At 45.3% G+C, this 24123-nt stretch overlaps 1 protein-coding gene across 1 annotated transcript in view; it reads left to right on the forward strand.

Annotated features, from left to right (window-relative positions):
- Positions 1 to 24123, forward strand: part of FNDC3A (fibronectin type III domain containing 3A) — a 98560-nt gene that overhangs the window by 45504 nt on the left and 28933 nt on the right. Inside the window, exons 8-15 of the mRNA XM_060232007.1 lie at positions 1648 to 1707; positions 3232 to 3370; positions 7656 to 7709; positions 9044 to 9168; positions 10188 to 10362; positions 12743 to 12829; positions 17645 to 17783; positions 19655 to 19723. Coding sequence (XP_060087990.1) covers positions 1648 to 1707; positions 3232 to 3370; positions 7656 to 7709; positions 9044 to 9168; positions 10188 to 10362; positions 12743 to 12829; positions 17645 to 17783; positions 19655 to 19723 — 848 coding nt within the window. The remainder of the gene's footprint in view (positions 1 to 1647; positions 1708 to 3231; positions 3371 to 7655; positions 7710 to 9043; positions 9169 to 10187; positions 10363 to 12742; positions 12830 to 17644; positions 17784 to 19654; positions 19724 to 24123) is intronic.

Here is a 24123-nt window from a genome sequence, read left to right on the forward strand (position 1 = left end):
CCCGGACTCGCGGCTCGCCACGCTCCTGGCCCGCCTCCACCCCCCCCCCCCATTCCAATGCAGAGGCGGAGCGCGCGACGCCGCCACAACGCCTCTTCTCCCCCCCCCCCCCCCCGGGCAGCTGCTCCTCCGAGATAGGCCCAGCCTGAGCCCATCTTGGAGGAGCAGCCACGGCAGCGCAGCGACGCTCCCCGGCGCCCTTTCCCCCCCTCCCCCTAGCTCCACCCCAGTGTCTCCTGGCTCCACCCCCAAAGTCCTCCTGGCTCCACCCCCAAAGTCCCAGATATTTTAAAAATGGGACTTGGCAACCTAGTGTGAAGCTGACAGCACTTCTGAGAATGCTACCTTTGAGGTGCTGGCCTTTCACTTTCTACCTAGAAACCTACATTTTCCTCCAGGACCACACAACTTACATTTCTCAACGTCATTGGTGCCAATGTGCACCCTGACTGCTGACTCCTCCCCAGCATTGTCTATTAACCCAAGGGTGTTAAATGTGCAGCTCGGGGGCCCATGAGCAAGTCTGCTTCCTTCTCCTTCTCTCTTGCTTCCTTGCATCCTCCACCCCCACCCCCAATACCGCCTGTTGCCATGCCACCGTCATGATTCTCCACCCAGCTGCACCTACTATTCAATGGACAAGGAGGTGGAACTCTCAGAAGGAGGAGGTGGAACTCTCAGAAAGGTTTAGGAGCTGTGCTCCTGTGAACTCCCACTGAATCTGAGGCCTGCCAGTAGCTCACAACTTTAATACCAGTAGCTCACAAAGTAGAATTTTGCTCACAAGACTCTGCAGCTAAGAGGGAACGTTGCTTTACTACATTAGGCAGTAACGGCACCAGGTCTTTGCCCCTGATTGGTTGCTTTAAAAAAAAAAAAATTGTTGGGTTGGCAAAGGCAGTTCACTGTGACAATGCAGAAGAACAGGGAAAAGAGGGGTGAGCAGAGCTTTCTTCATAGAAAAAGCCCAGCAGGAACTCATTTGCATATTAGGCCACACACCCCTGACATCACCATTGTTTCACACAAGGCTTTTTGTAGACATAGCCCAGCAGGAACTCATTTGCATATTAGGCCACACACCCCTGACATCACCATTGTTTCACACAAGGCTTTCTGTAGACATAGCCCAGCAGGAACTCATTTGCATATTAGGCCACACACCCCTGACATCACCATTGTTTCACGCAAGGCTTTTTGTAGACATAGCCCAGCAGGAACTCACTTGCATATTAGGCCACACCCCCTGACATCACCATTGTTTCACGCAAGACTTTTTTGTAGAAATAGTTCAGCAGGAACTCATTTGCATATTAGGCCACAACCCCGATGCCAAGCCAGCTGGAACTGTGTTCCTGCTCAAAAAGAGCCCTGGGGGTGAATGAATTCTAAGTTGTAAATAATACGCTGTATCTTTGTTTCTGATGCAGAATACAAGAGATAAAACTTTATGGAAATTGTACAGCTTGCAGCTGAATTAAGGAGAGAACTGTTTTTTACTACAAGAATGCAAAAGATGCAATAAATGTTATTTTGAGAGGAAAATATGCCCTGCTTTTGAAACTTATTGCAGCAATTGTATCAGCACTGCCATTTTCCTTGAGTGTGTTTCTGCACCTATTAAACTAAACTGTTATTTTCTTTCAGAGGCGAGAAAACTTATTTCACCATCAATGATCTTATACCAGCAACAGATTATCATGCAAGGTAAATAACCTGTCCCTGTATGTGAAATGCATGCACCGAAAATCTGTTTACACAGTAGGAATAAAAGTGGTCAGATGTGATTTCCAAGGCATTATGATTTGCAGAATTCTTCTTCCTTATGCAAAACCCAATAATTTTGTTGTGTTAATATTGCCATAGTTAACAATTGCAGGGGTAGCAGAAACAGGAAGAAATCTTTTTTATTTCTTGGCATCTTCCGGTAACTAGGGCTTTCTTTTTTTAGCAGGAGCATACGGGAACACAGTTCCGGATGGCTTGGTGTCATAGGGGGTGTGGCCTAATATGCAAATAAGTTCCTGCTGGGCTTTTTCTGCAAAAAAAGTCCCATGCAAAACAATGGTGATGACAGAGGGTGTGGCCTAATATGAAAATGAGTTCCAGCTCCATGTAAAACAATTGTGATGTCAGAAGATGTGGCCTGATATGCAAATTAGTTCCTGCTGGGGTTCCCTACAAAAAAAGTCCTGCCAATAACAATGAGTTAGCCCCATTCCTCCAGCACAAATCGTATTGCTGTTCTTGGCCTTCCACTGGGCAAAATGGAGGGTTGGGAGGATGCTGTCACACACAGCCCAAAAAGCCCCTGTTAACTGTTCTTGCATCTCTTCCACATTATTCACACACACAATGAGTGCAATCGGAGTGAAAATCAGCCCAAGACATGGCAGTAATTATTGGATGTTTCACTGGTATAGCTAATGTAGCATGATGTGTAACAGCGTACTACTGCTCTACAGGGGTGGCGAAACTTGCTTAATGTAAGAGCCACATAGAATAAATGTCAGATGTTTGAGAGCCACAAGATATGAACGTCAGATGTTTGAAGGCCGCAAGAGAGGAAGGAAGGAAGGAAGGAAGGAAGGAAGGAAGGAAGGAAGGAAGGAAGGAAGGAAGGAAGGAAGGAAGGAAGGAAGGAAGGAAGGAAGGAAGGAAGGAAGGAAGGAAAATAAATGGGGGAGGAGGAGAGGTGGGAGGGGAAAAGCAACTTTAACTTGAAATGCATTCTCCAAGCCACTGGCTGGCTTGGCTTGGAGAAGTGATTTAAAGAGACAAATGCCTTCTCCATGCCAGCCGAGGGGCAGTGGGGGCTTCAAGAGACACACAGTATGTGTGAAGGCATAGTGAAGTGTGCAGGCGTGAGGCAAATATTGTATTTTAGCTAGACGTATTTTTCTTCCATAGTTAACAGGCTATGCAGTTAACAGGTGCTTCTAGGGTGGTGCATGACAGCATCTTCCTGACCCTCCATTTTGCCCAGTAGAAGGCCAAGAACAGCAACAGGATCTGGGCAGGAGGAATGGGGCTAACTCTTTGTTATTGGAAGATGCCTATAGTATTATAATTTCCAACATGAAGTTTAGTTTCCTGTTTTGTTGTGTTTTATTTCAAGAAACAGAGGAAAGCAAAAGGAACAGAACTTTGCAGTTTCCCTTGGTTTTTAAAATGGTTTATATGCAATGTGTGATTAAAAAAATAATAATAGAACTATATTTGCTGCCCTAGGGTTGTAGCACAATGCAACGACATAAAAGGAACTCCATCCGAAGCAGAATGTTTTACAACAATGAGTTGTGAACCTGAAACTCCAAATTCCCCAAAGATAATTCATCGGACCAAAAATTCTCTTACTTTACAGTGGAAGGTAAGCATTTTTTTTTAACCTATTCTGAAGGTTTTTATGCATTCTCATTTTCCTTGCTTGTAAATTCCTATTGCTTCAGGGGGGCAGGTTCTATTCTGGATGTGTTTTGCTCCCTCTAGGGGTCAATTCGATATTACATTGGCTTATGTCTGGCATAATAATCTGCAGTTTAGATCTGCAAGGAGATATACCAGACATATAGTGAAGTAATATCAAATTGACCACTAGATCAGGGGTGGCCAGAACTGCTTAATGCAAGAGCCACATAGAATAGACATCAGATGTTTGAGAGCCACAAGGAAGGGAGGGAGGGAAGGAGGGAGGGAGAGAGGAAGGAAGGAAGGAAGGAAGGAAGGAAGGAAGGAAGGAAGGAAGGAAGGAAGGAAGGAAGGAAAATAGTGAAGGGAGAAGAGGTGTAATGAAAGCAACTTTAAGTGCATTCTTCAAGCTGCCAGCTAGCTTGGCAACATGATTTAAAGAGAGAAATGCCTTCTCCAAGCCAGCTGATCAGGCAGTGGGGGCTTTGGGAGCCACACAATATGTGTGAAAGAGCCACATGTGGCTCCCAAGCCACAGTTTGGCTGCCCCTGCACTAGACGGAGCAAAACACATGTGGAAGAGGAACCTCCCTGCCCCCCAAGCCCAAAGCAATAGGAACTTACAAGCAAGGGAAATGACAAAAAGTCCAACTAATAGGTTTCTATTTATATCTTTTCCCTGGGCTTTAAATACAGCCTTCAGCTAAGCTAACAACTTGCTCTAATTCAGAGCAAAAGTTAATTTACTGGCTCAAAAAATGTACTAGTTGTTTATGCAGATGGATAACCACAGATATTTCTCTTGTTCAGCTAAGGTTGCCCATTCCAGGCTGGGAAATACATGGAGATTTGGGGATGGAGTCTGGGTAGGGTGTGGTTTGGGGATAGGAGAGAGCTCAGCAATGATCTGAGTCCACTTTCCATAGCAGCCATTTTCTCTGGGGGAACTGATCTCTGTAGTCTGGAGATCAGTTGTAATACCATGAGATGTCCAGGTTCCACGTGGAAAATGGCAACCCTGCGTTACATTTATGGGTGTGCTTCAGACACAAATGTGAAATTATATTTTATTTTATCCATGGTCACCTGTGAAAGCAAGACTCACCTTGCAGATGACTGCTCATATTCTGGTACTCTTCAACAAATGCTGCTTTTTGTTATATTTGCTCTGTAGCCGGGGAGGGCTGGCTAGGGAACAAACCAGGACATTGCCAAGTCACACCAAGCCATAGTTAAGACCAGGGCTTTTCTTGTAGCAAGAACTCCTTTGCATATTAGGCCACACACCCCTGATGTAACCAATCCTCCTGGAGCTTACAGTAGGCCCTGTACTAAGAGCCCTGGAAGCGCTTGGACAATTGGCTACATCAAGGGTGTGTGGCCTAATATGCAAAGGAGTTCCTGCTGCAAAGAAAAGCCCTGGTTAAGACCAACCATGGCTAACAAACCATGGTTTTCTATGCTGGTTGAATGGACTTGAACTAAACATAGTTCACATTCAAACCAACCATAGTTAATGGTTTTGTGTGATGTCTCAGTTGAGCTGTTGTAATATTTTAGAAAAAAAAATTTCATTTAAAATTGAACATTCATTGATTCTTCTGGACAGTTTCTTAAAAACATGAGTCCAGATGGACTGTGGATAGGGTTCCAAGTCTCCCACGGCCTCCAGCGGGGGACTTTTTTCACGCGATGATGTCACCCAGAACTGAAGTCATTGCACTGGTGCTACTGCATGCTGGCCGCTCTAGGCGTTTCTGGGAGAATGGTTTTCCTAGAAGCTCTACAAATTGGGAGGAGAAAACTCTATGGTACCTATTGCTAGAGCATCAGGGAAAACCATAGAGTTTTCTGGGAAATGCCTAGAGCGGCTGGCGTTGCCAGAGCAATGATGTCACTACTGGGTGATGTCATTGCACCGGCAGCGTCAGGGGAGGTTCCACATTGGGCCAGTGGGTTGGGAACCTCCAGGGCGGGGGAAACCCTGCCCGGCCTCTAACCCACAAGCATGGAGATGGCCAGAGGGGGAAGCCCTGCCCTCGAAGATCTCAATCTTTGATTGACGTGCCTGGTGAGATGATGTCACACAGAAGTGATGTCATCGCACTGGGCACATCACGCAGTGGACGCTCAAGCATTTATTTTAAAAAACTGTAGGTGGGTGCCATAGTCTCCCACTAGCAGCCAGGTAAGACCTGGCACCCCTAGGTGGATTCTATGGCACTGTACCCCACTGAGGTCCCTGTCCTCCCCAGGCCCCACCCCCCAAATCTCCAGGAATTTCCCAACCAAGGTCCAGAAGCCCTGTCCCCCTATCCCCCAATGATGGCCAGGGATACTTGGCAACCCCACCTATAACACTGTAATTGCAGAATCAGTATTGAGGACCATATGTGTGCCTATAAAATTTAAAGGTAGTGCCGTGCCATAGCCATTAATATTCCAGTTATTTGTACTAACATGTAAGACTTTCTAAATTGTAAACAATATTTTTAATTTTGTTTTTGCTACTAACAGAAGAGACTGTCAGAGTTTCAGTTGTCAAAACTTAACATTTTATATTAATTTGGTAGCCCTACCTATATTGTTTATAATAACAGTATTTGCAAAAAAGTTATATACCCCTGCCAAATCAACTTGTTATTTTGCAAAATAACACATTTTATGCTTCCTTTTAATAAACCCTGGGCTATACGTTCCGTTTTTACAGGACAAGGCAATTCTGGGAAGAAGTCACATCTGAGAGGCAAACAAAGGCCTTGTTCACATGGCCATTTTTTACTTGGAAAACTCACCGTGAGGTGATTTTTTCCGGCAATTTGGGTGTAGTGAAGCAATCTTGTGAATTCTCCACCACATGATGAAATTTCAGCTTAGCCACATCTTAGAGGTAAGGACACTATGTCCTGGAGAAACCATGTCCTGGGGGTGATGCTCCACCATGTGACAAGATCGCAAATTTACCAAATCCTGACGCATTTGGCAATTTGCATTCTCACTATGTGGCAGAGCATTCACAAGACCAATTCACTGTGCCAGATTTGTGAGGTAAAGCCACCTCGAGGTGACTTCCTCACATCAAAATGGTTGTGTGAATCGGGATGAAGAAAGAGTTTACTGAGGTTGCCCTTTTTGATTGATTCCTTAAAATGTCAGATCTTTATGAGTTCTGCAGTTTGGGGTTTACTTTCTGAAAATGGATAAAATCATCTGCTCTGTGTATTTCTCAGGGTAACTGGGAGAAATTGAACCATAAAGGGTAACGAAGTTTAAATGCACAGGGCTCAGGTTAATAAAACTATGGAATGCCGTAACTTTGGAAGGTTTTTTCCTATTACTTATTAGGCCATTAACTCCTTCTGGTAATATTACATTTCTGTTGGCTTCAGACTAAATAGCTGAAGTGCTCCATAGTGTCACGACAACATAGGACTTATTTATTTACTTTATTTATTTAGCTAATTTCTATTCCGCCCTTTCCCACAAAAGGCTTAGGGTGGGGTACAACATACAAATAAGAATAATAGTAAGTCAGAATAATTATCATCCATATTTTCGTTAAAATTCAAAGGTGGATTAAAGAATCCAGATAGGGTTGAATCTAGTGGCACTGTTCCATGTGCATAGCAGTAGTTTTGCTGGTGTACAGGCATTTTCATTGGTGGAAGAGAGGGGGTGATTTCTACTGAATCTACCGATTCCCACCTCCCATTGCAGAAATTAGGTTTGCCAGTCCCCCACCGACACTGGTTGTGCAGCTACCTTGCTTCCAGGAGGGGAAATGGAAGTGATGTAGGGTAGCTCTAGGAATCACCCAAAACTCTATGGTTTCACCATAGACTAGTATATGAGACCATACCAAGGATTGGATGGATTGTAGAAGGTGTACTACTGCTAAAACAAAGCCATTCTTATGACAGTTGAAGGATGGGAGACTGCTTACAAGAGAGAGCTGGGTTTGTGAAAGGTCTGTGTTGGAAAATTCCTGGAGACTTTGGGGGTGGATCTGAGAGAGGGCGGGGCTTGGGGAGGGGAGGAGCCTCAGAGTGCTACAATGCCATAGAGTCCACCCTTCAAAGCAACCATTTTCTACAGGGGAGCTGATCTCTGCCAGCTGGAGATCAGTTGTAAAAGTGGGAGATCTCCAGGCCCCACCAGGAGGCTGGCAACCCTATAATGTGAAAATAAACTTAAGGGAAACACATTGAATGCTCTGCAAGTGATCACTCTCTCCTTTTTTGTTGCAGGCACCTTGTGACAATGGTTCTAAAATAAACAATTATCTTTTAGAATGGGACAAGGTAAGCACACTTAAAATATTTGGTAAAGAACATGTCTTTGTAAATGGCAAGATATATTTTTAAGTTTATGGCAGCAAACATATGTTTTCTAGTTATATCAAAACTATTAACATGTCTCTGCATTTTGCTACCTTGTTTGAATATCGTTTAACGTCATTATGTTTGCATTGCTATGTTGCTGTTTAAAGCACAGTTCCTGTCTGATATCATAATTATTTCCTCAAAACCTGCACACATATAGTGAGATGCATACAGATGGCTCCTGCCTTTGCAGAAGCACTTTCTCCCAATTTCTGCACCACTTAAAAGTATGAATTCTCAATCAGTATCCTTTCCCTAAAATCTGTCAAGGAGAAGGGGTATGAAATAAGCAATTAAGGTGGGGGTCTCCAACATGGTGCATCATTGCGCCCATCAAACATTTTCTGGTGCCCACGAATTACCAATTTACTAATTGTCCAATTAATTACCAGTCGGTAGGGCTTTTTTTGAGGAATGCACAGGAACGGAGTTCTGGCTGGCTTGGCATCAGGGGGTGTGGCCTGATATGAAAATGAGTTCCTGCTGGGATTTCTCTACAAAAAAAAGCCCTGTGTGAAACAATGGTGATCAGGGGTGTGGCTTAATATACAAATGAGTTCCTGCTGGGCTTTTTCTACAAAAAAAACCCCGCCAGTAGAGTGGGAATAATAGAAGGTCTCCCTTAATCTAAATTTACCAATCAATTCAATAGCTCAATTAATCATAAATTCTCAATTCGGTTTGGGGCTTGGGAAAATCTATCAAAGGAGGAAAGGAAAAATAACACAATACCAACTATGGGCAAATCACAAGTTCTCTAATCATTCCCTCCCACTACCTAATCCCTACCCTTTACTAATCACCCAACAAATTGATTACTAATAATACTACAATATAATCCAATTAATCAGTTTACAAATTCATTCCTAGATTAATTCATCTGTCATCAAATTAAATTCATAGGGCTAACCTACAAGAAGTCAGGGACAGATATATTGTATTCAGTGTTCCCTCTAAGCTGTAGAGTCTTGTGAGCAAAAGTTCTACTTTTGTGAGCTACTGATGTTAAAGTTGTGATCTCCTGCTTCAATTATTGTGCTCTGGGGTCATCCTTCCTGAGCTAAGACAAAAATGGGTGAGCTGGAGGCTAAAAATCTGTGAGCTAGCTCATGGTAACTCAGCTTAGAGGGAACATTGATTTGTATAATGTCTTGTTTGTAACCGGCCCTGAGCCTGCTTTTATTTTTCTCTACATCTTCTATCCATGACAATTTCTTAGGAAGGCAGTGCTGTAATTCTGTTATTCCTTTTAGGGAAATGGAAGTGGAAAGTTTGAGCAGTGTTATTATGGTCAGCAGAAGCAGTACAAGATCACGAATCTGTCGCCAGCAATGGGATTCATGTTTAGGCTAGCTGCCAAGAATGACCTGGGCATGAGGTCAGTATGGTTTGTCAGTGAATATTCTGCAATATGCATTTTAAAATGAGAACATAGCAATATGCTTTTGTAATAAAGCAAAATAATATACTTACTTGGGGGAAAATATCTATTTCAACACTGAAATATAGAAATTTTCATTAAGGGAAATATTTTATGTTTTTCATTGCTGCTATCATTTTGCCAAGATTTTCATTACAATTGAAATTGTGGCTTATTTTGAGATAATTGAAAGGTAGAAGGAGAAAAACCAGTCTACTCTTATTCAACTTCAGTGTGCTATTTCAAATATGATAAATAATGCATTTGTCTTCTGCTTCAAGTGGAAGAGCATATCCAGTTATTCTGAGTTTTTTTTCCAGTGAATATGTCAATTTTGGCAGGACCTAGGATTTTAATTAACCACTCCTTAACTGATGGGCACTCAGGATTTTTCCAATATCGTCAGTGCTACCTTTACAACCAATATAAGATATAGAATGAGCAATCTAACAGTATAGGATATATTCTCATTGAGTATATTCAACAGTGCCAACTAATCACTATGGTTATCCATCCTCAGTACGGAAAATAATACTTAATGTAGGAAACTTTTGACTCTGAATAGATGGACATATTGGGGGGGGGGAGAAATATCACATATGGGGGGTGGGGAATCAGCCTTTTCAGCAAAACACTTCCTATTAGCAGAGGATATGCTATTTGTCCAGAGATAGATCTCATTACTATTGTATAGTTCAGGGGTGGTCAAACTTGCTTAACTTAACAGCCACAGATGTTTGAGAGCTACATGACATGAACATCAGATGTTTGAGAGGAGGGAGGGAGGAAGGAAGGAAGGAAGGAAGGAAGGAAGGAAGGAAGGAAGGAAGGAAGGAAGGAAGGAAAAGGGTGGGGCAAGAGAAAGGGAAAATCTATGCAACCTTCAGCAAAAAGCCAACAGGTACATTTGGGTAGAAAATCTACACTGTAAGTCCTATTTAGCCTGTTTAGTTTATGTGCAATTTGTTTTTAAACAGTGGCTTTAGTGAAGAAGTCCTATATCATACCACAGGAACTGCTCCAGCTGCCCCGTCAGCTCCTGTGCTGCTTGAAGCTGAAGTTACTCGGCTATCCCTGCAGTGGGATAGACCCTCAGGAACACCATCGGATGAAGAGCTCTCCTACCACTTGGAAATGGAAGATGAGGACTTGGTAAGTTGAGGGACAGACGAGCTAGTCTGTTGCTGAGGAAACATCTTTCCTCACCTGAAATTCGTTAGGGTTGCCAACTCTGATTTGGGAAATTCTTGGAGATTTGCAGGGTAGAGCTTAGGGAGGTTTGGGAAAGGGATGGGCCTTGGCAGGGTCCAATGCCGTAGATTTCACTCTCCAAAGCAGCCATTTTCTCCAGGGAGACTGATCTCTATCACCTGGAGTTGTAATAGCAGGAGATCTCCAGGCCCTTCTGAAGGTTGGCAGCCCTACTGGCAACCTTAATTAGGGTTGGATCCTGTGGCTGTTCTGAGTACAAAAGAAAGAGGGGTCATTTCACCCAGCTGCCCTCCTCGCTGCAACCCTTGCATAGCTTTTTGAGGGGGAGGGTGACTGGGATCTGCTGGAGGAGGAAGAGGAAAGTGGAGGTATCAAGGAGTCCAAGGCTGAACCCCGTGGGTCCCCAGGGCTGTTGTACACAAGGAACCAAACCCTTCTTTATTTTTTTAAAATGACTTGGTTTTCTCTAATTTCTGTCAAACGAAATCACACAGCAAAAAAAAGAAAGGAAGAAAGAAAACTAGCTTAACTATCTAGCATGTTTTGAAGACCTGTGTTAGATGGCACATAGCTTAAGTCCAAGAATCAAAGGCCAGATATATGTTCTCTACATTGCTGCCTATTGCAATATAAGCATGTCATAGTCCAGGCCATAGGTTAATGTTTAACGTTTCTTCATGTAAGAGACACCTAGAATAAACGTCAGATGTTTGAAAGCTGGAAGAAAGGCAGGCAGGCAAATAGATGGGGAGGGAGAGATGGAAAGGAAGCAACTTTAAATACATTCTCTAAACCACCAGATTACTTGGCTTGGAGAAGTGATTTAAACAGACAAATGCCTTCTCCAAGCCAGCTGACGGGGCAGTGGGGGCTTGGAGAGCCTCACAATATGTGTGAAAGAGCTACATGTGGCTCTTGAGCCACAATTTGGCCACTGGTCCAGGCCGCCAATCCATCATAATCCAAGATAGCTTATTTTCTCTGGGCTCTTAGCTCATTTATAGGCTTTTGGCCAAACAGCATGAGGTGATGACGACACCCAAAAAGGACATATTTCTGCTGGAACCCTCTAGAAAATTGCCTCATCATCACCTCAATTCCTCTTCTCCCATCCTGCGGGCCACAGGTTCTCATAAGAAGCTAATTACCACATTTCCAGCTCTGATCTTGAAGATGATAAGGGCTGTGTAGGCAGAAAAACCAAGTAGCAACACCTGCAGAATGAAACAAGCCTGTTAAGATTTGCATTAACTTTTGAGGGGGTCAGGGGTACTTTGCCTCACATAGGGTTTCCAGGTACCCTCTTTGCTCTTGCAGGGAAATTTGGTTTGGGAGGGGACAGACCTTGGCAGAGATGTTCTGGGACATCCCTGACATGATGACATCACCTGGAAGTGATGTCACCCTGTCAGGGGCATCACATGGTGATGCTCTGGTTTTTGGACAAAACTGTATAGTGAACCTGGCTTGAAACCGTAGAGTTTTGCCCTCAATCAAAAGCATCACTGTGGAATGTCCCCAATATGATAATGTCACTGCTGGATGGTCCAGGTTTGCCTGATCTCATCAGTAGGCTCACAATGAAAGTTCGTTGTGAATTTTGGATGGTTCGTGAACTGAAGAGTCACCAGGAACTTTCACGAATTATAAGGCCATTTGTGGCGGTTTGTGAAAAACAGAAAGCTCCAAGCCATTTAAACCCCTACTTTCTGCTGTCCACTATTCAAGGCTTAAATGGATCACAGCCATTTAACTCCCTTTTTCTGCTCCCTGTGAAAAGTAGCAGGGAGCAGAGAGCAGGGTCATGAACTGATACAAACCTGTTTGGTTCGCAAACTGATTTGTGGTTTGCCTTGTGGTTCAGCCATGAACAACAAACCAAACCAAACAGCAAAAATGTAGTTCGTGCCTATCCCTGCTCATCAGATCTTGGAAGCTAAACAGGGTCAGCCCAGGTTAGGAATAAGAGACCACTACGGAACTCTAGCATCCCTAAGGAGATGGCATACAACAGCAAACCACCTCTGAACTTCTCTTGCCTTGAAAAACCTACTAGATTGCCATAAGTCACCTGTGACTTGATGGCCCTTTTCAGGGGTGGAATTCTAGTAGGTGATCCTTTGCATATTAGGCCACACACCCTGAGGCAGCTGATCCTCCACGAGCTTACAAGGATATTTTTTGTAAATTCTTAGAGGATTAGCTACATCAGGGGTGTGTGGCCTAATATGCAAAGGAGCTCCTGCTAGAATTCCACCCCTGGCCCTTTTCATTACCACCACATATCACCTAAGCAAATGAATTCTCACTCATTTTACAGGGGAGTGGTTTCAAGCTCAAATACAGTGGTGATGAAGTGATTTACACAGTGACGGATCTTAAAAGAAGTACAAAGTACAAATTTAGGGTAAGATTTTTGTTTTGTAAATACTTATTCATTAAGCACATATTCATCACATCATGCCCATCACTTCAAATAACAGTTGCTAAACTGTACATTTGGTTGGATCCAGCACAGAATTTCTGCTTGACCTAGAGCTCTTATGCAAACGAAGAAAAGAACTGTGCTGCCCTGAACTGTACAGCCCAGACAAACCTGATTCCATCAAGTTTTGGAAACCAAGCAGGGTCAACTCTTAGTACTTGGATGGGAGACCTCCTTGAAATACCAGGTCAAGAAGACAGGGCCAGGCTTTATTCAGCCACCTGTCTGAACACCCTCCAGGCCCCCAGTAGGGGTCAGTCACCAGAGGTTGACATGACTTCCAGGTGCAGACATATACACAAACCAAAAAAATAAAGAGAGAAAGAAGAGAAAGAAGAGAAAAAGACTGTGGAAGTATTCCAAATATGGCTCCATTGAACTTCAGATAAAGAAACACCTAAATCCTTATGCCAAGCATTTTGGTAATTATGTAGGAAAGGAAGTTTTGGGCTTGCCAGCATGTTATAAATTTTCTTAATTAACCCTTTAATGGTGGTCACATCAAAATATAATATCTTTTTGAAATCAGAAATATACGGAATCTGGATTTGCTTTGAAACAGGATAAAGAGTTTATAATGACTTTACTCACTGCAGCTAAAGCGGTTATTGCTTGTAAATGGAAAGATGAGCAATCTCCTAGTCTATGGGCTTGGCATCTCAAAGTTTGGGATTACTTTACATTAGATAAAATTACTGATGAGGTGCAGTCATGTGCTAATATACCTCAACAAAAATCTGTAATGGAAAAATGGTCTCCTTTTTTAAGAAACCATTTTGCTAATTACCGTATTTTTGGACCATAAGACGCACTTCCCCCCCCCCCAAAAAAAGTGGGGGGGAAAGTGTGTGCGTCTTATGGAGCGAAGGTACCTTCCTCCAAGGGGGGCGATCCGCTACCTCCGCCTCTGATTCCCGTGCTTCTCCCGCACCTGCCTGCCTGGCTCCAGCTTCTTCCAGCAAGCTCTGGGATCGCTCCACGCTGCCCCCACCGCAAACCCAGTGCTTTGCGAGCGCTGGCTGCGGAGGGGGCAGCGTGCTTCCTCCGTGCCTGTCTGCCTGGCTCCAGATCTGATGCTTACAGCAAGCGCCAGGATCGCTCCCTCCGCCCTCCAATCCCGGCACTTGCTTTAAGCATCAGAGCTGGAGCCAGGCAGACAGGCACGGAGAAAGCACGCCGCCCCCTCCACAGCCGGCGCTCGCGAAGCGCTGGGTTTGCAGAGGGGGTGGGTGCTTCCTCCGTGCCTGTCTGCCTGGCTCCAGCTCTGATGCTTAAAGCAAGTGCCGGGATTGGAGGGCGGAGGGAGCGATCCTGGCGCTTGCTGTAAGCGTCAGAGCTGGAGCCAGGCAGACAGGCACGGAGGAAGCACACTGCCCCCTCCGCAGCCGGCGCTCGCAAAGCGCTGGGTTTGCGGTGGGGGAAGCATGGAGCGATCCCAGCGCTTGCTGGAAGAAGCTGGAGCCAGCCAGGCAGGCGCGGGGGAAGCGCCGGGATCGGAGGCGGAGGCAGCGGATCGCCCCCCAGGAGGAAGGTGCGTCCTATGGTCCGGAGCGCCTTATGGACCGAAAAATACGGTATATAACTTTGTCTTAATTTGTGTAACATTACTGGTGAGTTTATATTGCTTCGTATTTTGGAACTTTATTGTTTTTCTGTTTGAGTTTATAATAAAGAAAAAAATTATTTAATTAAAAAAAAGACTGTGGCAACTGCTTGCACTAAATTAAAATTACCATAGTCGAGGGGGGGGGGGGTTGTGCACTCAGCTCCCACCTGTCAAGCACCATGGTTTCTTAGAGATGTAATGGCTGAAGCATTGTCAAATAAGGGCTCTGGGTACCATTCATTTCCAACCCCCCTTTTCTCACATCTCTGTACCCATCTGGCAGAGGATGTTTACCGAGCGGAATTGACTTGCTTTGTTTTAGTACCTACACTCCCCCCTAATATTCCCAGACCTTCACAGGTCTTAGCTTGGTCACAGGTTGGCGTTAGAAAGCTATTGCTAGGTAGAGGAAAATTACTGCTTTGCGCTTTGAACTCAGAATTCCAAACGTGTCTGTTTGTATCTATTTAGTAGGCTGTAACCCTTTTTCTTCAGTCGTCTCAAAGACAGTGCCTTATCTGCAACTTGGAGTTTAAATAAATTTATTTATTTAGGATTTATATCCCGCCCTTCCCACAAGTGGCTCAGGGCGGCTGAAGTAAAGAAGTAACTTTGATTGAAAATACAAAGGACTCTATTATTGAACTACCTGTGCTTGACACCACGCTTGGATGGTGTGGTTTTAGTGCTGACCCAACAGGTGAAGAGTTTGGGAGTGATCCTGGATGCCTCACTCTCTATGGAGGCCCAGGTTACGGCAGCTGCCAGGTCTGCCTTCTACCATCTACGGCAGATCAGGCAGCTAGCACCATATCTATCCCTCCAAGACCTGGCCACAGTGACCCATGCAATGATCACTTCCAGACTGTAATTCGCTCTATGCTGGCTTGCCCTTGAAACTGATCCGGAAACTGCAGCGGGTGCAGAACGCGGCAGCTCGCCTGCTAACTGCATCACCTATATGGGTGAGCATGCGGCCGGTGCTGCGTGGCCTGCACTGGCTGCCCATAGGGTACCGGATTCGTTTCAAGGTGTTAGTTCTGACTTTCAAAGCCTTACACAGCCTGGAACCAGCATACCTGCAGGACCGTCTCTTCCCATATATGCCCTGGAGGTCGCTTCGTTCGGCCTCCCAAGGTAGGCTGACTGTCCCCAGCCAAAGAAATGCCCATCTGGCCTCTACCAGGGCCAGGTCTATCTCAGTTCTGGCCCCAACCTGGTAGAATCAGCTCCTTATAGAGATCTGGGACTTACCTGGCTTGTTAGCCTTTCGTAAGGCCTGTAAAATGAAGCTGTTCCAACAGATCTTCGGGTGAGGTGGTGGGCATCTACCCATTAGATCAGTTGGCCTCCCCTACCGTACTGTCTTATTGTGCTGATTTGTTGCACTGTCCTGCTGCACCATCTAATCATATTGTTCTGCTGGGCTATTTTGTTCCATTGAAAACTGTAATTGACTTTTATTATTATACGATCTAATTGTGATTTTATTATTTATGTCGTGCTCTGCCCTGAGCCCCTAAGGGGGAATGGGTGGAATATGAATAAACTAATAATAATAATAATAATAATAATAATAATAATAATAATAATAATAATAATAATAATAATAATAATAATAATATATCCTTCACTTGTTTTTCTGCTTCTGCAAGATCTTGTGAAACCACTTTGGGGGCAGGCCTAGGTAATTGCCTAGGGCACTGGCCTTCTGGAACTGCCGAACTGGGTAACCCCCCCATGTGAATGGTGATGTTATCAGTTGCGGGGGGGTGTGTGTGCCAGAAGTTAGCCTTGCCTAGGGTGCCAGACCGACTAGGGCCAGCCCTATTTCAAAGCACTATAATATATCAAGAGGATCGCCGTAGGTACCGCATAAGATCTTGTGCAAGCAGAACTGCACTACTTCCATTTATGTTTCCACTTGCATGTTGCTGGATCCAAACCCAGTATCTGTCTTGGCATGAAAATCATCCTAGTAGAGAGAGAAGGAGCTGCTTTTAACATTGCTGGGCTTTACATGCAAGAACTTCCTAAGCAAGGGGTCTCCCACGTGGTGCCCTTGGGTGCCAAGGCACCCGCTGACACCTTTTCATGGCACACAAGTATTTTTAGAAAGTAGGTGGGCCCTGGTGTGCTTCTGATTGGTCAGTAAATATCTGATTGGCTATGCTGACTTTTAAAAAGCTGTTTCAGCAGCAACTGCCACCACCACATCATAAGTATCTTCAACGCATGACTGAAGTAAAGCTGTGTGTATTCAATAAAATATTTTTAAATGACGATAATGGTCACTTTTAAAAGGCATCCTGTAAAACAGAGTTTCTGCCTGCAATATTGAAAACCATAGAGTTAGTTTCCCCAGAAATGCCTAGAGTGGCCACCACACAACATTGCCGGTGCGATGACATCACTTCTGGGTGATGACATCGTGCCGACAATGTCGGGGGAGGTTCCTCCCGCTGGCCAAATGTAAGCCAGCTGGTTGGGAACCTCCCAGGCAGGGGGAACCCCCACTCAGAGAGGGGCTTGGCAGCCATAGGGTTTTGTTAAGAGACGGAGGGAGGAAACTTTGCTCCCCCCTCACTTCCCATTCCGGAAAGGAGTGGGGAGATACCTCCTCCATTCGTCTCTTAACAAAACGCACAGGCACCAGCTGTGAGAAGCCAGTAGGGCTCAGTTTTAGTTGTGGCAAGCTACGGGGCGGGGGGAGGGAGTGAGCGGTGGCAGAAGGCGAGCAGAGTGCACTGGGGGATGGGGGGGCCCTGCCTAGGATGCTATTCACTCCAGAGCTGGCACTGATGTAAATGAGCTCCTGTTGGGCTTTTTCTACCAAAAAAGCACTGATTTTGTGTAAGATGTTCTCATATTTATTATAACTTAATGTGGATATTCTTCATTTTCAAATAATTTGCAAATTCTTCCAGCTATCAATGCATGAAATAACTATATTTCTTGCCCTTGCAAAACTGTTCCTTCCATGTCAGTAAAAAAAAAACTGGCATGTTTTTCCAGACCAGCAGAGCAGTGATAAACAAAGGATGTGTTTAACTTTGTTCTTAAAAGCTTGTTCCTTCTAGTTATCTGTAGGAATATACAGATGTTTTCAATGATGTTATCTGTTTTTATAGGTCATTGCCTGCAACTCAGAAGGAGAAAGCAATCCAAGCGACGTAGTAGAATTCACTACACAGCCAGATAAACCCGGAGCTCCTTTGAAACCAGTTGTCAAAGGGGAAATTCTTGCACAAAGCGTGGAAATATGTTGGGGTACAATTTTGTCAGTTTCTCAGTTAGGCTTTGGTTGTTGTTAATGTGGCAACGTGTAAAGGCTAGCTTCTGGTTGCACCATCCTTCTGGAAACAGTGCTCTCATTCTGGATTGGCTCTGATGGCAATAAAGCACCCAAAAATACATCAAAACAAAGTTATAGGAAATATGGCTTTTTTGTTTGGCTTTCAAGAGTTAGCTTCAGAAACAGAAGTTTGCTTGACCAGCCAGCACTTAAATGTTTGAAGATCAGGATACCATTTAGGGATGGGCATGGACTAGAAAAACAGAGGTCTGTGAAGGTTTGAGGATCATGAATTTCATGAGCCACAAACGTCTGTGGACTTTTCTGGTATATGAAAGAGTTTGTGGTTCATGAGGTCTGTGGGGACCCAAAAGTGGGCTCAGAAGGCATTTAAATGTGGACTCTTGTGAGCAAAAATTCTACTTTGTGAGTTACTGGCATTAAAGTTGTGAGCTACTGCATAAATTAATTTGCTCTAGGGCCATTTCTCCTGAGCTGAAACAAAAACGTGTGAGCTGGAGGCTACAAAATTGTGAGCTAGCTCACAACAGCTCAGCTTAGAAGGAACATTGCTCGCCACCTCCCAAGGAAGCCTGTTCCACTAAGAAAACGCTCGAAGTGTCGGGAAGTTCTTCCTAATGTTTAGTTGAAAACGCTTCTGATTTAATTTCAACCCGTTGGCACTGGTCCAACCTTCTGGGGCAACAGAAAACAACTCTGCAGCATCCTCTGTACGACAGCCCTTCCAAGTACTTTGTAGGCCTTGAATTTATATATTTCTATGGGGAAAAAATTATTCAATTAATTTCATTCCATAGCTGTTTCAAGATTGATTCAGGCAGATAGTCATGTTGGTTTGATTGATTCAGGCAGATAGCCATGTTGGTCTGAAGTAACAGAACAAAATTTGAGTCCAGAGTAGGGTTGCCAAGTCCAATCCCAGAAATATCTGGGGACTCTGGGGGTGGAGCCAGGAGACTTTGGGGGTGGAGCCAGGAAACACTGGGGTGGAGCTAGAGGGGAGGGGGGAAACGGCGCCGGGGAGCGTGGCGAGCTGCCCCGTCTCGGAGCGGGCGACGACGCCGCGCCGCTGCCGCCCCCCCCCCCCCGCCCCACCGCAGCTGCTCCTCCGAGATGGGCTCAGGCTGAGCCCATCTCGGAGGAGCAGCTGCGGTGGGGGGGGGCGGCAGCAGCGCGGCGGCCTCGCCCGCTCCACCTCTGGGGTGGATTCGGAGGGGGGGTGGAGGCGGGCCGGGGGCGTGGCGAGCTGCGAGTCCGGGTCCTAGAAGGGCCCGGATCCGCGGCTCGCCATGCTCCTGGCCTGCCTCCGCCCTCCCCTTCTCTGGTTTTGCCTCGCTGGTTTTGCCTGTGCTGCTGCCGCCTCTTGGCTGCTCTTCCAAGATGGGCTCAGCCTGGGCCCATCTCGGAGGAGCAGCTACGGTGGGCGGGGAGGGGGCGGCAGCGGCGCGACGGCCTTGCCCACTCTGGGACGGGGCGGCTTGCCATGCTCCTTGGTGCCGTTTCCCCCCTCCCCCCACTTCTGTTTTTTTGGGGAGCGGGGGAAGAGGCTGGAAATCCTGGGGTCCCCCGCCAGGGCGGGAGGGTTGGGAAGCCTAGTCCAGAGGCACCTTTAAGACTAACAAAGTTTAATTCTGGGTATAAGCTTTTGTGAGCATGCTAATACCCAGAATTAAACTTCGTTGGTCTTAAAGGTGTCTCTGGACTCAAACTTCGTTCTGTTGTTTTCAGGATTAATGTAATTTATAAAAACACAAATCCACGTCTGCATATTTTTTTTCTGGTATTTTTTATTTTGTATTTCCTTGTTGTGTTCTTTTTTTGGCAGTGCCACCCATGGACAATGGAGGAGCAACAATCACTAAATACATTTTAGAAATTTCTGAAGGCTTAAATGGTAAGCAATGATACAGGAAGATTTGAAGTATGTCGTGACAGTCTTGTTATTCTGGGCCCTTTTCTCTTTGCTGTTTCTAAAATATTCCTAATGTTTTGTAGCGGTGGCTGCAGGGGTTTACAGTAGGCCCTGTAAGAAGAGCCATGTAAGCTCTTGGAGGATTGGCTACATCAGTGGGATGTAAAGGAATTCCTGCTACAAAAAAAGCCCTGGGTAGCTGTATGTAGCTAAGCCTATTTTCAGGCTTCCAGTACAAAACCTTAAGCACAGTGTAGCCCTTTAAAGTTGACTTCAAGAGGCCTAGAAGGGTACAACTTTGATTAGGCAGCGGCGTCCCTAGGGCGGGGCCAAGGGGGCCATCGGCCCTCCCCCAGAGCATTCTCATTGGCCCCAGGCACTGACCCATGACCCCCCCCAACAGGAAGGGGCTGGCCCTGGGACTAGAACGCTGCTGCTGTGTGTGGGCTGGCCGGGATTCTGAAACCAGGGCCGCGCTGCCGCCGGCTCAGCTAAAAGCGTGTGGGTGAGTGGGGGAAACTTAAATGCTGCAAAACTGGTATCTTGGATTACGGGGGCTGGTCATGTGACCAGAGGGTGGATGAGGGAGGGGCCATCTGAAGTGGGCGGGGTTGTGTGCGGAGGGGGTGACGCAGCCCTCCAAAAGCGGTGATGCCCAATGGGGGGGGTGACTTGAATCAGTTACACCCCAGGGTGCAATCCACCCTAGTGACGCCTCTGCCTGTAGGCTGTTGATAGAGTGTTGCCAACCCCCTAATGGGCCCTGGAGGCTTCCCAGAATTTCAAAAGATTTCCAAACTACATATATCAGATCCTCTGGAGAAAATTGCTTCTGTGGTAGACTCACTCTATGGAAAAATACCCCAAACCTTGCCCTCCCCAAGTTCCACCCCCAAATATCCAGGAATTTCCGAACCATAGTTGGCAACCCTATCAGTAGTGCTGGGACTATTTAGATTACTACCTAATTTTGTAAGAGTGTGGAGAATGCGGTAGAATAATTGATAGAACTACTATTAGTCAGAAATGGGCCCAGAGTATGTGGTTATTTCCCGCCATCTTCTTTCCCCCCTCTTTAGCTGCACTATTCAAACATCTGCTCCTTTCCACATTTTCAGCGTAAAAGCCCACAGTTTAAAAATATTCAGAGGCTAACAGCAGAGAATCCAAAGAACCAATCAAAGTTTGAGGAGAAATTGTTTTCCTCTTTTCAGTATATAACAGATGAGGAAAATGACTTTTGTACATTGCCAAAAAAAAATTAGACTTTGCTTTTTATTGAAGATTGTAAATAAATTATACCATAATTTTCTTTTATAAAGCAATAACTTTGAAATAACAGTAGATCAGACATATATCAGATGCTCTGATTTATATGTTAAAGAAAAATTGTTATGTTGTGTGTTTGATATTTATGCATGTTATGCTTTGAAAAAAATTGAAAAAGTTATAATAAATAAATAGTTATAAAAATATTCAGAGGTCGAGAAAGTCAATGTGGTAATTGACTGAAGACAAAAATTAAGTTGTTACCCGGTTTTGTTTTGTTTTTTTTTGTAAATGTTGAATTTCGTGTAGGACTAAGGTGTACTTCATGGAGGATTAATTTAAGTAAAAATGCTCACATAGATTGGTTTCTTTCATACTGACTCCATAAATGTCCACTTGGGTTGTGATGAACTTTCTAGACACAATGTCTGCTTACAGACAGGTGGTTAAAACCACCCTGGGGTCGGCAGGCAGGCGGATCTAAAAAGCACATCTACACCAGCACATCTGCCTTACCGGGAGCTGGCTCAAAAAGGCATCACTTTGAAAGTGGTGCCTTTTTGCTGGGGTGCCTCTGAGGTGCCTCCCTGGCCATCTGGGAAGCAACTGGAGAGCACCTGGGAAGCTGCGGACGGGGCGCATGAGTGCTCCAGACACTCTACAGGACACCTGCAACCCATCCCTCTTCCACGGGCTAACAGGACACTCCCTGGCAATCCTTTTCTGTCCGGCTCACTTCCAGGTCAGCTTGATGCTGCCCTGAGCCGGCCTACTGTTAGCAGCCAATGTGTGTTAAATGCTGTCAAGTCGCTTCCAACTCAGGGCAACCCTATGAATTAATGACCTCCAAAATGCCCTATCATTAACAGCCTTGCTCAGGTCTTGCAAACTGATCTAGATACAATAAGTGACATGTTTCAGAATTAGGGTTGCCAGGTCCAATTCAAGAAATATCTGAGGACTTTGGGGGTGGAGCCAGGAGCCATTGGGGGTGGAGCCAAGATTAAGGTTATGACAAGCATCACTGAACTCCAAAGGGAGTTTTGGTCATCCCATTCAAAGGGACCGCACACCTTCTCTTCATTGGAAATAATGAAAGATAGGGGCACCTTCTTTGGGGGCTCGTAGAACTGGATCCCCTGGTCCAATCTTTTTGAAACTTGGAGGATGTTTTGAGGAAAGGCACTGGATGCTTGCTGAAAATTTGGTGCCTCTACCTAACAAAAAAAGCCTCCCCAGAGCCTCAGATATCCGTGGATCAATTCTCAATTATACCCTATGGGCATAGGGAATGATGGTGTGCCCAGCAGACATTTTCCTCTCCCCCCCCCCACTTTCTGATGACCCTGAAGCGGGGGGAGGGTCTCCATACCAGGGAATCCCCTGCCCCCACCTGGGGATTGGCAACCCTATTTAGAATAGCTAGTCAAGGAGCTGAGCAGTTGCCAGCCACGCTAATACCAGTGAGTACCACCACAAAAAGAAAAAAGCCCTGAATGAAACTGTATGGTAGGATGTTTGTCTCTTTCTCTGGGGGCCATTTCTAAAATTAAAACTGTCCACTCGGATCTACTTTTGGCTGGGGGCAGGGTGGGGAGGGACATGCTAAACACATTCATTTCTTTCCCCATGTGGATTTCAGTAAAGGCCCTAGCCCAGGGGTGGCCAACGGTAGCTCTCCAGATGTTTTTTGCCTACAACTTCCATAAGCCCCTGCCCTAGTCCACAGGGGTGAAAAGACAAACTCTGCCTGCTATGAAATTCATCTCACAACATCCCAAAGCGGTTTTGAGGGCTTTTCTTTTTTTTAAGCCTTAATGAAATCCTTCATGCAGCTGAGCAACCCATTCACTATTATTGTGTGTTTAGGATTTCAGCCTTTGTCCGTGTTGTGTATAGCAGTGCCCCCCAACCTTTTTGGCACCAGGGACCGGTTTTGTGGAAGACAATTTTTCCACGGACTGGTGGGGAAGGATGGTTTCGAGATGATACAATTGTGCACTTTATTTTGATGTGGTGGTTAAGTGTGCAGACTCTTATCTGGGAGTACTGGGTTTGATTCCTCACTCCTCCACTGGCAGCTGCTGGAATGGCCTTGGGTCAGCCATAGCTCTCTCAGGAGTTGTCCTTGAAACACCACTCTCAGCCCCACCCACCTCACAGAGTGTCTGTTGTGGGGGAAAAGATATAGGTGATTGTAAGCCACTCTGAGACTCTGAAATTAGGAGTGGAGGGGGGGATATAAATCCAATGTTGTCTTTTTCTTCTTACATTGTAATACATAATGAAATAATTATGCAACTCATGGCCCGGTTGTTAACAGGCCACGGACAGGGACCGAGCCACGGCCCAGGGGTTGGGGACCCCTGGTGTATAGAACCTAATGTATAGGACTCAATTGGGTGTTCCCGCCTGGCTCATTGGAGCCATAGGAACGAAGCTTGGGGAACCGGGAACAATGGACAGCAGGATCCAAATACCTGCTGCCTTGCACCAATCACAGGGCCCCTGCCGGTTTGAATGATCCAATAATGTGCTTGTGTGGGAACCCTAAGTTGTATATAATTGAGGCCCCAATGGCCGGCTGGGCAGTCTTGTAGTGCAGCCAGCTACCATGCTGTACTCAACAGAAGAGCTTGTTATCACTACCGCCTCGCCTCTTCAATGCCTATATTATATTATACTATATTATAGCCAGGTATATCCGACTCCTGTTTGGCACAGCAGAATCAAGCAAGTTTATCAGAATTACAATTTAAATGTGGCCTTGTTATATAAAAATTAAATATTGTGTTATTTGATTAAAATCTATTATTTAATTGAACTTCCTTCCCCACAGGCTGCTTTGAATATTATTTGTCGTCATTTGTATTATAATCTTATTATCAAGATGCTGAGCGCAGCAAAACTACTGCATTGCAAGCAAGCTGTATTTCTTTACCTTGGCTAATTGACACAGAGCTGTCTAGCAAACCAGGCTTTTGAAAACTATGGTGGTTTTCAGTAGCTTCCAAAAGTCCAGTAAGGTCACGCAGCATGGTCTGTAGGCTCATGAGGCAACAACTGTGCTAAAGCAAAGTTGATCTGGGTCTCCTCATTTGGTCGGATCCTAC

Source organism: Heteronotia binoei, chromosome 1 (assembly GCF_032191835.1).
Source record: "Heteronotia binoei isolate CCM8104 ecotype False Entrance Well chromosome 1, APGP_CSIRO_Hbin_v1, whole genome shotgun sequence".
Classification (NCBI taxonomy): Eukaryota; Metazoa; Chordata; class Lepidosauria; order Squamata; family Gekkonidae; genus Heteronotia; species Heteronotia binoei.